General features: G+C 29.2%; 2 protein-coding genes across 3 annotated transcripts in view; one reads left to right on the top strand and one right to left on the bottom strand.

Annotated features, from left to right (window-relative positions):
- The window catches only part of RhoGAP102A (Rho GTPase activating protein at 102A), a 47,676-nt gene that overhangs the window by 17,353 nt on the left and 13,616 nt on the right, over positions 1–16,707 (bottom strand). For both annotated transcript variants that reach the window (XM_029311733.2, XM_085486068.1), the window contains 2 exons: positions 14,504–14,620; positions 910–1,097 (listed from right to left, as the gene is read on the bottom strand). In XM_029311733.2, coding sequence (XP_029167566.1) covers positions 910–1,097; positions 14,504–14,620 — 305 coding nt within the window. The remainder of the gene's footprint in view (positions 1–909; positions 1,098–14,503; positions 14,621–16,707) is intronic.
- On the top strand, positions 3,154–5,202 carry LOC146721886 (uncharacterized). The gene is made up of 2 exons (XM_085486070.1): positions 3,154–4,328; positions 4,432–5,202. The coding sequence occupies exons 1-2, from the start codon at positions 3,257–3,259 to the stop codon at positions 4,614–4,616; spliced, it is 1,257 nt and encodes a 418-aa protein (XP_085342196.1). The 5' UTR covers positions 3,154–3,256; the 3' UTR covers positions 4,617–5,202.

Genomic DNA, 16,707 nt, shown 5'->3' with positions numbered 1-16,707 from the left:
AAGTTTCTATATTTGCTCGTCTCTTGCGGGCGCATCTTTAATGGTCGGCCGATCAGCTGCCAAGCTTTACCACTCGAAAGAAACTTTTGTAAGTAATACAGGTCAACGTCTTGTTCGGCGCAAGATGGAAGTCAATATGCAACACTCGCATCTATCTTTTCCAACATGTCTCTATTTTCTTTATCATAATTTTCATAAAACAGTTAAAAGAAACACATGGGGAATTTTCTCTTAAAATTTACCCTAAAAATCATGATAATCGATCGTGGAACAATATCGAATTTTATAAAAGTTTCTCTGATTAATATTTACCACAATACAAAATATTAATATGTCCATAGTAAAATTAATCAAACATATTTTATATCTTATTGTGGTATTTAATACATTAATATTAAAAAAAAAATTTATTATAATTTGTGTTATTTATTAGATTAAGATTTATATTTTAATTTATATTTAAGGATAATTTATGAATTAATTTAAGATTAATATTTGGTTATGATTTTTAATCATTTCTTTTTATTAATTTTAAGTTTATGGATTATAGGAATATTTATTGTTATTCTCAAAAAGAAAGAAAAGAAAAAATCTTGTGGACAAATTAGGTAATATTTTTATTATTTTTAATTTTAATAATATTTTTTTCTTCATTGCATTTATTGTTATTTTATTTTATCTCTCTGTGTATTTCTCGAAAATGTAAATTTTTTTAACAAAGAGATTCATAAATAACCTGCGAGAATAAAATAGATTCAAAAGAAAGGGAAACATGTAGCGCATATAAATCCGAAAGAAAAATGTGACAAATGTACACTTTACAAAATATATGCAAGATATCAAGCGAAGCAAGTAATTCATGCAATAATTTTGATGATATTTATTTATCAGTCTCCGATCATCTCTTACCTCCTCCGTTTTCGCTGCCACGGTCGTAGGTGTTTCTATAAGGCTGGAGAAACTGGTCCGGCTGCCGTGTCTGCTGCTCCTGCTCAGGCAACCCACATCGGCGACCTCTCCAGCGGCAATTCTGGCGATCCTGTCATTCTCCACGCACTGCGACAATGGTATACCAAATACCAGACCGCCAGCTACGTCTGCGAGCAAGAGAGAAGATACAAATTTCAGAGCTTTGCACACACATCTACCTTTTCAAAAAATCCATTTCACCAAAGAATGTTATACATCAATTTTTTAAGATTCTTTAATTACAATTCGTATTATTATTATATAACACGCATCGTCTTATATTTATAAATGTGGGATATTATTTGGTTTCATTTGATATATTTAATACGCACTTTTGTTAGAGTTTGAAGATTTTTTTCTTCGAAATAATATTTTTTTAAGTAAATACATTCTATTAATTAGAAATTTTAATTGTAATTATAGTATATAAAATATGATCAAAATTTGCATTTTTATTATTATATACTGTATAAAAAAACACGTGATATATTACATATTCTTTTTACAGCGTAATGTAACTACAATATATATAAATATTATATATATTTTTATTTAAATATTTATCGATATATTTAAAAGAAGAAATGAGATATACATTTGTATATATAATTAATGTTACTAAATTGGCTGGTTATTAGCTGTAAACCATACGCACGATATTTCGTCAGTAAATCCTTCTTTTCCGAGTAATTCATAATCTCCTTGATCGTTTGGCTAGCAAACGAGCATCACAGATCAACATCGATCTGATCTACGAGCTGTCAGCTGCCGCTTTGTGGACGAATTTACGTGTATGTGTGCGTATTTCGCACATAAATAAGCGCTGTCCGTTAATTAAGCTCATTAATGAAAACGGGGTATCCATCAAATAATTTGATGACGATTTGCCGATACAATGCATCGATCAATTAACGCGTATTTCGTAACGCGAATTGTTTAATGAAATGGCGAAAGGACTGATTAATTATAACATAAAGTATCTTTAAACAAGATTAAGCAAGAGTAACTTTTCATTATACCATTATACTCTGCAAGAGCAACTTTTCATTATACTAAAAGAACGAAACTGCAAGACAGGGTATATAATCATTTTAAAATAAATTTTCATTTCAACATTTCGCCGAGACCGCACAAAATGATTCTGTTTTCGCAGAAAATTGCGCATTATAATTGTATTATCTTAATAATTTCAATTGAGTTTTTAACGCGATTGCGTGCGCAAAACAAACGCGATTATATATATACATATATATATATATATGTGTGTATTAGCAGCAGCATGTATTGTACTTACAAGGGACATGTCACAACTGTCCGGAACCGATTTGATTCTCCTTGAAATATGTTGTTAAATACACAAATCTAAAAGACACGTATTTTTTTATACGTGCGCAATTTGAGTTTTAAGGGGTGAAACACCCCTTTAAAGAATAACGGTATTTTTCTTTAGGATCAAATATCTGCTAAACTATAAGAGATATAAAGAAAAAACGTACAACAAATTTTAATGGCTTGAAGAGTACTTTAAAGTTATATGAACAAAAATTTTTTTTTTTTTTTTTTTTTTTTAAAAACCCTCACCACCTAATTTTTTTTTTCAAAATTAAAAATTTTGTTTTACCTAATTTAAAGCTTATTTTTTTCCAAATTCAACCATGTGTAATAAAGTTATGTTACGAAACATCATTTTCGAAAATTAATTATAAACGCTCCCGTATATACGCTCATCCGTGCTATGTGCGTAAGTAATTACCGTCGAACAATAAAATATATAAAAAATGTTTTTGTATAATTCTTATTTATGTTTTCTATGTATTTATAACTGCGTATTGTGTATATTTAGATTTAAAAAAAAATTTTTAAATATAATTAATAAGAATTTTTTAAATATACCCCCTGCTTTCTTATTATTTCTTTAATATTTAATTTCTTCTATAAAAATTAAAAACAATTATATTTTATAATAAAATTATTTTTTAATTGAATCTTGCGAATACCAATGTCGCAATATTTGGCATAAACAAATTTTATATCTTACGTTAAATGAATCATAAGATAAGATTATGTGTACGTGTTCCAGATAAGTTATAATTTTTACAATAAAATCTTTAATACGTTAAAATAAATAATAAAATAAGATTATGTGATGACGTATTTCTGATAAGTTAATATAAATTGTTCATGTAGCAGCATAATTCTCACAGTCGGTGTAGTCTTTTCGTTGTAATAATATCTGTGTAAACTGTTCTTTTATTGCAATAGAAAGCAAAATATAACATCTTTGAATATGATTATCAATCCGCTTAACGTTGTTAGACTTTTATTGGTGTCAATAAATTCAATATATTTAACAGAAACGCCAGTAACTGAAGCAGAAGTGGAATTAAAGGAAAACATTAAAAAAATATTACTGGATAGCGTTTTTCATTATAATGGGGTGGAAGTAACGGAAGAAATATATCTCGATTATGAAGAACCTTATAAATTACATAGTTTTGAAATAATTGAAGATGACGAAGAAGCATGGCATGAAGATAGTTTAAATTCTCATCCTCATTGTTCAAATGATGATACAAATTTTGATAGTTCTTATAAAAGACGAGCTGTTGAGTATTGGCGATTTCGGGACACTGATGAAAACAGTAATGACAGAAAAAGGAATCGTCCTCTAAGAGTAGTACAAAATAAATTTAGAAGAGTTTCATCTGAACGTCAGTTAAGGCGATGGGAAGAACAAATACAATCAGGTGGAAGTCGTACAGAAAAATTATCTTACATCTCCAAATTTACACATGATAAATTTACTGCAGCTGTCGAATCAGGATTCATGGTTCATGATATTGATTTAAAAAGATGGGCTTTACAAGCTCAAGAAGAAATAGGAAATTTAAATCCTATATTTAAAGCATCTCACAGTTGGATAGCAAGATTTAAGAAGTCTCACCGAATTGTTTCAAGAAAAGTTACGAAGTTTGTCACTAGAAGAACATTAGAAGATTCTGCTGATTTGCAAAAATCAGCTGATGATTTTCTGGAAACAGTAAAACCTCTTATTGAACAGTTTGGATCTGAAAATATTTACAATTCAGATCAAAGTGGTTTCCAATTGGAACTTCACTCTGGAAGATCATTGTCTAACCAGGGAGAAAAGAAAGTAGAACGTGTCGTGCAATCCATATCATCAACAACCCATTCATATACGATACAACCAATAATATCCTGTAATGGCAATTTGTTGTCCCCTTTATTTATTGTATTAAAAGAAGCTAATGGTAAATTTGGACCAAGAGTACAAGAAAATTTATTTAAAGCAGAAAATGTTATTGTAAAAGCATCGAAATCTGGTAAAATGACATCAGGTATTTTCCTTTTATAATTACTTTTTTTAACAACCTTATTTTATTTAACAATTTAATAAGAGTCATAAAAAAACTATTAAATTAACATTTATATTTTGTACAGATCATTTTAAAATGTGGTTAGAAGAAGCTTATTTCGCAAACATTGGTCCTAATAGCGTTCTTCTTATCGATTCATGGACTGGACATTGCCCCAATATGATTTCGGATTTAACACCTCCTGGAACACATATTACTACTATGATAATACCGAAAGGAACTACAGGGAAAATGAACCATGAATCCTGATTCGACAGCTGCAGTAAATTTATCATGTGTAAATTTGGAGATGTAAGATAATTTTTCTGTACGACTTCCACCTGATTGTATTTGTTCTTCCCATCGCCTTAACTGACGTTCAGATGAAACTCTTCTAAATTTATTTTGTACTACTCTTAGAGGACGATTCCTTTTTCTGTCATTACTGTTTTCATCAGTGTCCCGAAATCGCCAATACTCAACAGCTCGTCTTTTATAAGAACTATCAAAATTTGTATCATCATTTGAACAATGAGGATGAGAATTTAAACTATCTTCATGCCATGCTTCTTCGTCATCTTCAATTATTTCAAAACTATGTAATTTATAAGGTTCTTCATAATCGAGATATATTTCTTCCGTTACTTCCACCCCATTATAATGAAAAACGCTATCCAGTAATATTTTTTTAATGTTTTCCTTTAATTCCACTTCTGCTTCAGTTACTGGCGTTTCTGTTAAATATATTGAATTTATTGACACCAATAAAAGTCTAACAACGTTAAGCGGATTGATAATCATATTCAAAGATGTTATATTTTGCTTTCTATTGCAATAAAAGAACAGTTTACACAGATATTATTACAACGAAAAGACTACACCGACTGTGAGAATTATGCTGCTACATGAACAATTTATATTAACTTATCAGAAATACGTCATCACATAATCTTATTTTATTATTTATTTTAACGTATTAAAGATTTTATTGTAAAAATTATAACTTATCTGGAACACGTACACATAATCTTATCTTATGATTCATTTAACGTAAGATATAAAATTTGTTTATGCCAAATATTGCGACATTGGTATTCGCAAGATTCAATTAAAAAATAATTTTATTACAAAATATAATTGTTTTTAATTTTTATAGAAGAAATTAAATATTAAAGAAATAATAAGAAAGCAGGGGGTATATTTAAAAAATTCTTATTAATTATATTTAAAAATTTTTTTTTAAATCTAAATATACACAATACGCAGTTATAAATACATAGAAAACATAAATAAGAATTATACAAAAACATTTTTTATATATTTTATTGTTCGACGGTAATTACTTACGCACATAGCACGGATGAGCGTATATACGGGAGCGTTTATAATTAATTTTCGAAAATGATATTTCGTAACATAACTTTATTACACATGGTTGAATTTGGAAAAAAATAAGCTTTAAATTAGGTAAAACAAAATTTTTAATTTTGAAAAAAAAAATTAGGTGGTGAGGGTTTTTTAAAAAAAAAAAAAAAAAAAAAAAATTTTTGTTCATATAACTTTAAAGTACTCTTCAAGCCATTAAAATTTGTTGTACGTTTTTTCTTTATATCTCTTATAGTTTAGCAGATATTTGATCCTAAAGAAAAATACCGTTATTCTTTAAAGGGGTGTTTCACCCCTTAAAACTCAAATTGCGCACGTATAAAAAAATACGTGTCTTTTAGATTTGTGTATTTAACAACATATTTCAAGGAGAATCAAATCGGTTCCGGACAGTTGTGACATGTCCCTTGTTAGATGATTTTAAAATTAGCTAGATAAAGATGAGATTAAATATGTAAATTCATTTTAGATAAGATGAAGATGATTTTATTTTAAATATATCTAGATAAAAGATAAAATTATGGCGATTCATCTAGATAATAATTTTTAAAACTGCTTTTAAAAATATATGTATTCATATTCTTTTATAAATTTTTATCGCTTACTGTTTAAGTTCAACTATTTAAGTATTTTTATATGTGCTATGCTAAAGCAAAATAATCTGAAAATTATTCTAGATAATTTAGTAAAGATAATACTTTTTTTCATCTAAGATGCAGATATAGATGATACATATTTTTTATTATTTATATAAAGATAAGATGACACCAAAATTTCACCTAAATGATCATCTATATAATTTTATTTAAATAATAACAAACACTTCACTAAATTATCCTTTTGTGATTATCCGGACTTTCTGCATTAATAGCGCTAATTTAACAAGGCTTGAGATATTTTGCGACTCGAGTCTCGACGCACACGAGAAAGCAGACCTCTTTTCCGTATAGGAAAAAATATTTTTTATTATTTATATAAAGATAAGATGACACCAAAGTTTCACCTAGATGATCATCTATATAATTTTATTTAAATAATAACAAACACTTCACTAAATTATCCTTTTGTAATTATCCGGACTTTCTGCATTAATAGCGCTAATTTAACAAGGCTTGAGATATTTTGCGACTCGAGTCTCGACGCACACGAGAAGGCAGACCTCTTTTCCGTATAGGAATGACGCGTTTAACGACGATGACACTAATTAACATGAACGCGTGTCTCACCCACCGAAGCTATATATTGCCCGTCCTTTCAGAGCGCGGCCAAAAACGTATTTCGCGCAAAATTGCAATCCTTAAAGACAGGCGCGAAGCTTCTTTTAGTCTGCCCACGTCCGCCTCGCGATATGAAAGCCAATAAATTCGAAACACATTTGCCGCTACGTCGGCGTCATCATTTTCGATTACCTATAACATCAAGGACCGAGGAGAATATTGCACGCACGATTCCCTTCGATTCGCGCTCGCTTTTTGTCAACGAAACTATTACTTTGATACGATGAAACTCGTTACTCCGTCGACTCGATTACGTGAAGTGCTTCCCGACATACCGATTGTAGCCTTTTCAAGACTTAGAATCATTTTGACAGCTGGCTGCAATCGTTCCACGTGATAGTTTGAGTCTTGTATGGTGCGGAATTCATTTTTAAATAATATATTAGCTTCTAGTGTTTGCTGTTGTCTCAATAAAATTATATGGATTATCATCTAGATGAAATTTTGGCGTCATCTTATATCTTTATATAGATAATAAAAATATGTATTATCTCTTTTGCATTTTAAATGACAAAGTGTTATCTTCACTAAATTATCTTATTATAATTATTAGAGAATAATGTTCAAATAATTTGGTTTTAGAGTCATATACAACATAAAAATACTTAATTTAAGCAATAAGCGATAAAAACTTATATATAAATAAAAGTATGAATATATTTTTATATCCCTTTTATAATCACATATTTTTATAATTTTTTTTTATATTTTGCATAAGCGGTCTTAAAATTAATATTATCTGAAAGTTATCTAGATGCATCGTCATATAATTTTATGTTTTACCTAGATATTTAAAACAAAATCATCTTTATCATCAAAAAATATTTAAACTAAATATAACATATTAAATCTAACAAAATGTATATTTGATGTAAATATTAATATATATTCAATTAACAAAATATAGTAATTTAGTTGAAAGGTTTAGTCAAATGAACAAATTTTTTCAGTGTACATACTTATCCAGCTAATTTTCAAATCATCTAAACACAACACACTGTGAGCTTCACTTTTCGTTTTCCTCATATATACTTGCGAAAGATTAGCAAGATGTGTCTTTCGTTTCGGCGACGCGATTTGTCGCGAAAGCAAAATCCTGCCGGAAGGCGCTAAAGTTTCCACTCTTTTCCAAAGAGCCGGAGTTGAAAACCGAAAGTCAACAAACCATGTCCCTATACCGGTCCGATTATAGACCACGATCTGGGCCATCCCGGCCGTCTCTTTCTCACGTCTCCTCCACGAAATCAGCGCGGAACGCGAACTTTACGCACTACAATGTGCGAAGAGAACGAGCCTCTTCTTGGAAGCGTCGCGAAACGATCGGCATCGATCGTCAAACACTTTTGCCACCCCCGTACGATGTCGAGTCTACGTATTTAGATCCGCGGAGTGCAAGCATTGCGTGTATAAATATCCCCGGTGTATCTTGTTGCACGCACACGTTTAAGTAATTGACATTTCCTGATAGGTATATTTATACGTGGATGCAACTTTGTTTGTGCCCGCGCGCGTATATTTTGATCGCCAATGTACTTTGAAAATGAAATTTATAGCATCGAAGTCACGTGTCGTTCTACGTTCAAGAAGGCCTCATTCGAACGATAACGATTGTGTTTAACACCTCTTCCGAGAATTGTTACTTGACGCGATCCTCGAGTGATTTGCTCGTCGATCTGTCTGAAAGAATTTTTATATATTATAATATATTGTAGAATATATATTATATATATATTATAATATATTATAGCATATAAGAGTCTTTTATAAGAATTTCTTCGATTAATATTTATCACAATAAAAATATTAATATGTACGTAGTAAATTTTACTATATAGTAAAATTAATCGAACATATTTTATATCTTATTTTGCAGTAGATATTAAAATTTGTGATAGAATTTTTTAACACGCGATATATATTATATTAATGAACTTTCTCTTTATATATTAATTTATTTTATTTTATGCACATTCAATTTCTCTTGTGTTGTTTTTCTTCCCTTTTTCTTTTCTTAATTTTCTTTATCTCGTACTCGTTTCTTTTTTCACGTTAACTATATCGGTTTTTTCTAATTAAAAAAATTACATTTCCTCTTTCTCTTATGTGCACTAATATCTTAATTGTTTTTTTTCAAAGAATGTTTATACACCAAGTACAAAAACGCAAAAAAAATTTTCTTTGGAATTTACCCTGAAAATTATGATAATCGTGAGACGACATGAATTTCTCTGATTAATACAGTGAAAACGAAAATTTGTTGACTTGACTAAATCTTTCAACTAAATATTATTTTGTTAATTGAATATATAAAAAAAATTTAAATTAAATATAACATATTAAATCTAACAAAACATATATTTGACTTAAATACTAATATATGTTTAATTTAATTCAAAGGTTTAGTCAGTTTTTTTAGTGTATCTATCACAAAATAAAAATATTAATATCTACTGCAAAATAAGATATAAAATATGTTCGATTAATTTTACTACATAGTAAAATTTACTACGTACATATTAATATTTTTATTGTGATAAATATTAATCGAAGAAATTCTTATAAAATTCTTCCAATTCCATATTATCCTACGATTACTATGATTTTCAGGATAAATATAAATATAATAAGTTCTATAATATATATAATATATAGAATATATATAATAAATTATATATGCTATAATATATTATAATATATATAATATATATTCTACAATATATTATATAATATATAAAATATAATATATATTATTTAAAAAAATATATAATTCTATATACATAATAAATTCTAAAAGAAAATTCCGTGCAGCGATACAAATTTGGAGAATGCAACTAATAGCCGCTCCTGGAGATTTTCAGGACAAATATAAACATAATAAGTTCTATAATATATATAATATATAGAATATATAATAAATTATATATGCTATAATATATTATAATATATATAATATATATTCTACAATATATTATATAATATATAAAATATAATATATATTATTTAAAAAAATATATAATTCTATATACATAATAAATTCTAAAAGAAAATTCCGTGCAGCGATACAAATTTGGAGAATGCAACTAATAGCCGCTCCTGGAGGAGGAACATTAAAGCTGGTGGTGCATTAAAGGGAGTGAGCGACCTCGCGGGAAGATTCCCGATTGACGTCTGGTGTCCCTACGCATAGGCGTACTCAGCGTGCCCGCGGACCGCAAATAAACCTGATATATGCGGAAATATGTACCGCCACCGAGCATCCCGTGGCTAATTTTAGCCGGCGAAATTGTGTCTCATACCAGCCTGGCCGACCGATGTTGCTCCGCGCCCGCCTCTCACACGCGGGATTAGGATGCATTTTCTGCAGTCAAATTTCATCTCCCGATCAGCTACTTCGATATCAAGCTAATCCGTACGAGAGAGAGAGAAAAATAAATTTTTAATCATTTTTAATAGCAATGAAATTGCATAAATAAATTATTTTTTAAATCGATTTTTATCCTAACTCGTTGGAAATTAAGTTATTTATATGTATAAATAATAGACTATGACTTTTTTAATTTTAAACAATGGTATTATATGTATTGGCAATAAGAGAAAATTGAATAAAGAGTAAAGTTTTGCGCACTGATATCTACGTTTGACTCTTATTGCCAATATAATACCATTGTTTTAAATTATTTATGTATAATATACTTTCTATATATCATAATATAATATTTTTTAACTATCGGTTACTTTGACATTAACTTAACCAAAATGAGAGAGAGAAAAATAAATCTTTAATAATATCGTAACAATGGAATTGTATAAGTAAGTCATTTTTCAAATTGATTCTTATTCCGATTTGTTGAATTAAGTTATATATGTATGACTTTTTATATTTTTATATTTTTAATATTTTTTAATCAATCAGTTACTTCGATATCAAGTTAACCGATATGAAAAAAAAGAGAAATAAATCTTTTATAGTATTGTAACAAATGGAATTGTATAAACGAGTCATATTTTTCAAGTCAATATTTTTTATCTCGACTTGTTGGAAATTAAGTTATTTATATATCTATTTATATATGTATTTATATACGTATCTTTCTATATATATTGTTATCAAAATAATAAATATATTAACGCTCGTGCATTTTTTAACAAATAATAATGATCTTGATGTGTTAAACAGGCCAAGTATCGAGCATAAAATTACATAGATATTCTCGGTAAAATGTTTCATTACGTATCATACATTATACAAGAAATTGATATTCCCAAATTACACATAAACAATTATATAAACACATATTAATAACATATATATAATTTGGGAATATCAATTTCTTGGATAATGTATGATAACGTAATTAAACATTTTATTGAGAATATCTATATAATTTTGTGCTCGATAGTTGGCTTATTTAATTTTTTTATATAATATAATTTGTATATAATTTGTAAAAGTTCTTTAAAAAATTAATCAACAATTAAAAGGCAATAAGAGCTAATTAAATTCTATCAATTAGTAATTTATTTGTGAAAGAAAGTATAACATATCAAATAACAGACAAAAATTAAAATAAATTCGTTCAACATTCGTGTAACATTCTTATTGCCTTTTAATTGTGTTGTTTAATTTTTTTATCATTTTTTAAATGCGACATCAACAATGATGATTTACGCGATTTATACATCCTAGTGGAGGTTTTTGAGTTTCCTTGACTGTAAGTAAAAGAGCACTGCTGCACATTTGCATTCGCAATGATATGCTATAGTAGTGCGTAATGTATCCGGAGAGAGATACGCGGAAACTTTACATGAGCTTCCATTTCCGACATCGAATGCACCTATCTGTGAGTCGATTTGCCGTTCGTATCGAATCTTTACTTGAAACGCCACGAACGAGCATAATGCAAGAGTGCGGCACAAACAATGTCGCAATGATAATAATCGCCCAGCGCACGAAACGCATAATTAGAAATTTTCGCAATGAGAGCGCAATTTTTCGAATGACGTTCGCCGCGGAAAATTGCAAGTTTGCTCGCGTATTAGCGATTCCGCCTACAAACGAGGAACAATTATCTCTGGCACGATTCACGGAAGAATTTCATCTACATTTCTGCGTAGAGAGATCCGGTAGTAATAATCCGGAAATAGCGTGTGTCTCTTCCGCGGAAATATCCTCCCTGCGATGAAAATTTTTTTACACATTTTTACAGTATTATTTTTCCGATATACAGTATAATTAGAGTTAATTGCTTTTTCTTAGTTTCGCGTTTACTTATCATTAATATTCATCCAGATAGAACATAAAACTCGTAATAATTATTCATAATTTTATTCATCACTTAAAAGTTATCTGGACAAAAATGATTCAAAAATAATTTAAAGATGATAAAAGGAATCATATTTAGTCTCTTAATATAAGATAATCGCTTTAAATAATTTTTAAAAAATTTATGTTGCTTGATTATTGTTAGAATATGTGTGAGCAACAGAATAAATAAATAATTGTAATATATAAACATTTTTTTCAACAATAAATTTTAAGTAACATCATCATAATGTCATTATGATGTCATCATAACTTTATTCATACTTAAAAGTTATCTGGACGAAAATGATTCAAAAATAATTTTAAGATGATAAAAGGAATCATATTTGTCCCTTAATATAAGATAATCGCTTTAAATAATTTTCAAAAAATTTATGTTGCTTGATTATTGTTAGAATATGTGTGAGCAATAGAATAAATGAATAATTGTAATATATAAAAATTTTTTTCCAAAATGAATTTTAAGTAACATCATCATAATGTCATTATGATGTCATCATGACTTTATTCATACTTAAAAGTTATCTGGACAAAAATGATTCAAAAATAATTTCAAGATGATAAAAGGAATCATATTTAGTCCCTTAATATAAGTTAATAAATAATTTTCAAAAAATTATTTGTTTGAATATTGTTAGAATATGTGTGAATAATAGAATAAATAAAAATGTTTTTCCAAAACGACTTTTAAGCGACGACATCATGATGTCATTATGAATTTTATGTTTTACTTGAGCATATATAATTTCATCAAAAGTGGACTTTTGTTAATTTTGGCTAAGATAGCGTTTAGAAATTGCAAATATCTTTTGATATAAATGATTCAGTTGATTCTTCCGAGTCCAAGCATGGAATTTGAAACGGCGAGACTGAGGAGAGACGTGCAGAGATCGGTTAAAATAGATTGGAAATTTGTCCCAAGAGCAATATTGATCTTCGTAGATCGCGGTAGATTAAAATCTATATTTCGCGCACAAATACGTAAGAATGTCGTAATAAACGTCAAATGATAGAGGATCACTCTCTCGAAGAGAGAAACTTCGGCAAATGTTGAATTGCGTCTGTCTGAAAATAACTGGACTAGTTATTCTCCAAACAAATAATTGCGCCGTAAATTATACAACTGTTAAATACGCGGATTTCTACGCAATTCAATTTCTACGCACTTCGTACTTAATTAATCGATCGAATCAATTTGCGATTCGCTGCTCTTCCAATGACAATCTCGATGATTTTCGGAAATCGCGTACTTTACGCTCGGAATGAGATTCGCGTGTTTTCACATTTCATATTTCTGCTTCCGAAATTACAGATCGCGAAAAAATATCATTCATTGACACATCAATGATATAAATTCGACGCAAATTCTCCAAAAGTCTGTATAGAATTTTAATTTTATTTTAAATCATGCTTAATAAAAATTTATTATCTATTTCAATAATTCGTATACAAAAAAAGTTATTCTTGCACGGAAAAAAAATTAGCTATCTGCTTAAATTTTAGTTATAGAATTCTCCATTAAACTATAGCTAAAAAATATCAGTTATCATAGCTAAAATTTAAGCATGATTAAATTTTATATTATTATATAGGTAAGGACAATCTAAAATTAAGCTATAATGACTAATTTTTTTCACGAACACAAATACAATAGAAAGTATAATTTTTAAATATAAAAACAAATAAAATTACATATTATATAGAAGAAAAAAAATCATTGTACGTAGATTTATTTAATTGAAGATCTTTACGAATTAAATCCGATGTTATACCTACATTTTTCCAAGAGTCACATAAAAATAAAAGCATTCCAATTTCGCTAGACGCCTTGTTATCCCAAGTTTCATTCGTCGTAACGATAAAAAGAATCTCATCGATTAGAGAAGTCGATCATTATAACATTTCGTTGAACCCTCGCGTTTGTCTCTCGCTTGACCCGACGACCGCGATTCCTTGTGTCATCTCGTATAAATAAAATGTAGCATCTCGATATCGAATTTTATTTGTTCGCGACGAGAAAGATAAAAGGGAGTAATTTTAATTAAGAGGAGAGCAAAAAGCGGCCGCGCAAGACAATATAAATAGACGTTTATTCCTCGAGATTATTGTTATTTCCGATCGTATAGCGAAACTAATGACGAGATTAACCTGGTATTGCGCTTTGTGCTCACCCTTTTCCTTCTCGTCCTTCCCTTTATTGTCGAAGAAGCCCGTCGTGAGTGCCTTCCTCTTCAGCAAGTACGCTCGTCTCTTTGGCTTCGTGGTCGCCGACCCGGAACCAAGAGTTTCTGAAAGGAGACCGAAACAACGATCTGTCAAATGTATTCCGAGATACTCGCTTAATGCGATACATTATGCGCAATCCACTCGGAAAATCGGGACAGTATCCGCTCGTGTCGGAATTAATTCGCGTCCACAAAGCGTTTATTTCGAAATAAATCCATGAGTTCAAGCTGTTAGTATAATTTAATCAATCTTCCCCTAGATTAGAAAAGCGAGAAGAGGTATATAAGATGTTTGTTCTCAAATAAAATGATTAAACGAGGAAGATATATTTCTAGATTTTTATATCACGGGAAAAAAGATTTATTGAATTCGAATCAGTATTTATTTCAATACTGCCAAATAAATCAGTTATTTGAAAAAATAATATTGATTCGATGTGAAAAATATTTATTTGATACAAGAAAATCCTTTTCGAAACAAATAAATAATTTATTAGGCACAGTATTGAAATAAACATTTATTAATTTAATAATCTTTTCAGTGTACAATCTCGTATATGACAGAAATAATAATCAAATGGAAGAGAGAATCGAATGAAATTTCTCGCAAAAGTTATATTATATAGTTGGAGCTGACAATGCGTTTTATTTCAGAATTTCTTGCTTCTTGTTTCCAGTAATAATACCTTTCACCATATTGTGATTGATTACGCTTCCGGTATATTTTGATTATAAATCTGTTACACTGCACAAGTACATTTTTTACATGACTTCCCTTTTCATTCCACCTTTGTATGCCCCGGAACAGCGTGTTTTAAAATTTAACTTTGTCATGTTCAGGTTTGAAAATAATTTATTATTATCGATTTCAATAATTCATATACATTTTCAAACAAAATTTAAAATTTGAAAATTTTCAAATTTAATGACATGAAACTAATGAATCTACATAAATTATATTTATTATACGTTTGCATAAATATATATAAATTATTATTATATCATTATTACATTCTTTACATAAAAGATATTTTCCCTAACAAATAATAAATACGAAACCTTAAATGCAAAAAGTGAAGAAGTTATTCAGGCTCCGATATCGATCAGTGATGACTCGACGATGCGTTTCTTGCACTTTCTACTAGGAAAATGTAGGAGTACGCTATTTCTATTACGGTGCAATTATTCTTAGTCACTCTATTGTATAGCAATATCAATCTCCGACGATCGGAATTTTTGGCATTCAAATTTTCTCGTTCGCGCGCGCGTTATCGCGAATAAAGACCGACGAAAGAAGAGAGAGAGACATCGCGAAACTCGAGTGGTTGAAGGCGAACGAACACTCGTAGTCATAAACACGTCAATCATCTGGAGTTCAAACGAGACAGCCGAACGGCGCCACGTCTCTCGCGATGAATGCCGAAGTAATCTCCTAGATATACAAGAGATTCCGAGAGATTTTCTCTCTCTCCTAATATTATTCCTCGTAGAAAATTCAATTTTTCGAAGAAGCCTCATTTCTTCGTACATTCCTCTTTCAATAACTTAATTCAACATGCAGAATTAAGATGACATATTAATCGACATTTTTTTCAATTATTTTCAGAGAGCATTTTAATTTACCATCAAAAGAAATGCGTTTAATGTATATATGGACCGCGTGCGGTTGAAACGTCTATATGGAAGGTTTTTTTATAATTTTAATTATATATGGAAGGTTTTTTTATAATTTTAATATATTGTTTATGAAATAAATTTTAATTGGATACAACATCTTAAATATTGCTCGATAAGTTGGCCTTTTTTTGAATACATTTGTTGTTTTATACAATACACGAGCGAATAGAAATTTTAATTGATATTTATATATATGGATAATTCTCAGGAATTTTCCGCAGAAAAAATATTTATCCTTCGCGTAAAAATGTAAAAATATACTGAGAAAATTTTGATAACGTAAACTGGTAAAAGGTGAATTTTTTGCTATAGGAAAGAACGTATCCTACAACGGGATAACTCGCGTATAACGTACGGGGGCGTTGACGAGAAAGCACACACGAGGATTCGATTCTGCACGGCGCTACAAAAGCATCCGAGAAATTCATAACTCTCATCGATGTTTGTTAAATAAAAGCCGGCGGGAACCGCTT

This window comes from Nylanderia fulva, unplaced genomic scaffold, assembly GCF_048542155.1.
Source record: "Nylanderia fulva isolate GAGA-0341 unplaced genomic scaffold, ASM4854215v1 Scaffold4, whole genome shotgun sequence".
NCBI classification, from domain to species: Eukaryota; Metazoa; Arthropoda; class Insecta; order Hymenoptera; family Formicidae; genus Nylanderia; species Nylanderia fulva.
Note: the sequence above shows the minus strand (reverse complement) of the source record. Positions and strands in the feature narration are given on the sequence as shown.

Excerpts from the sequence above, each read along its gene's own strand:
- LOC146721886 (XM_085486070.1), top strand. The coding sequence starts at position 3,257 with ATGATTATCAATCCGCTTAACGTTGTTAGACTTTTATTGGTGTCAATA. Across the intron at positions 4,329-4,431 it reads ATCTGGTAAAATGACATCAG|ATCATTTTAAAATGTGGTTA; the intron begins GTATTTTCCTTT and ends TATTTTGTACAG.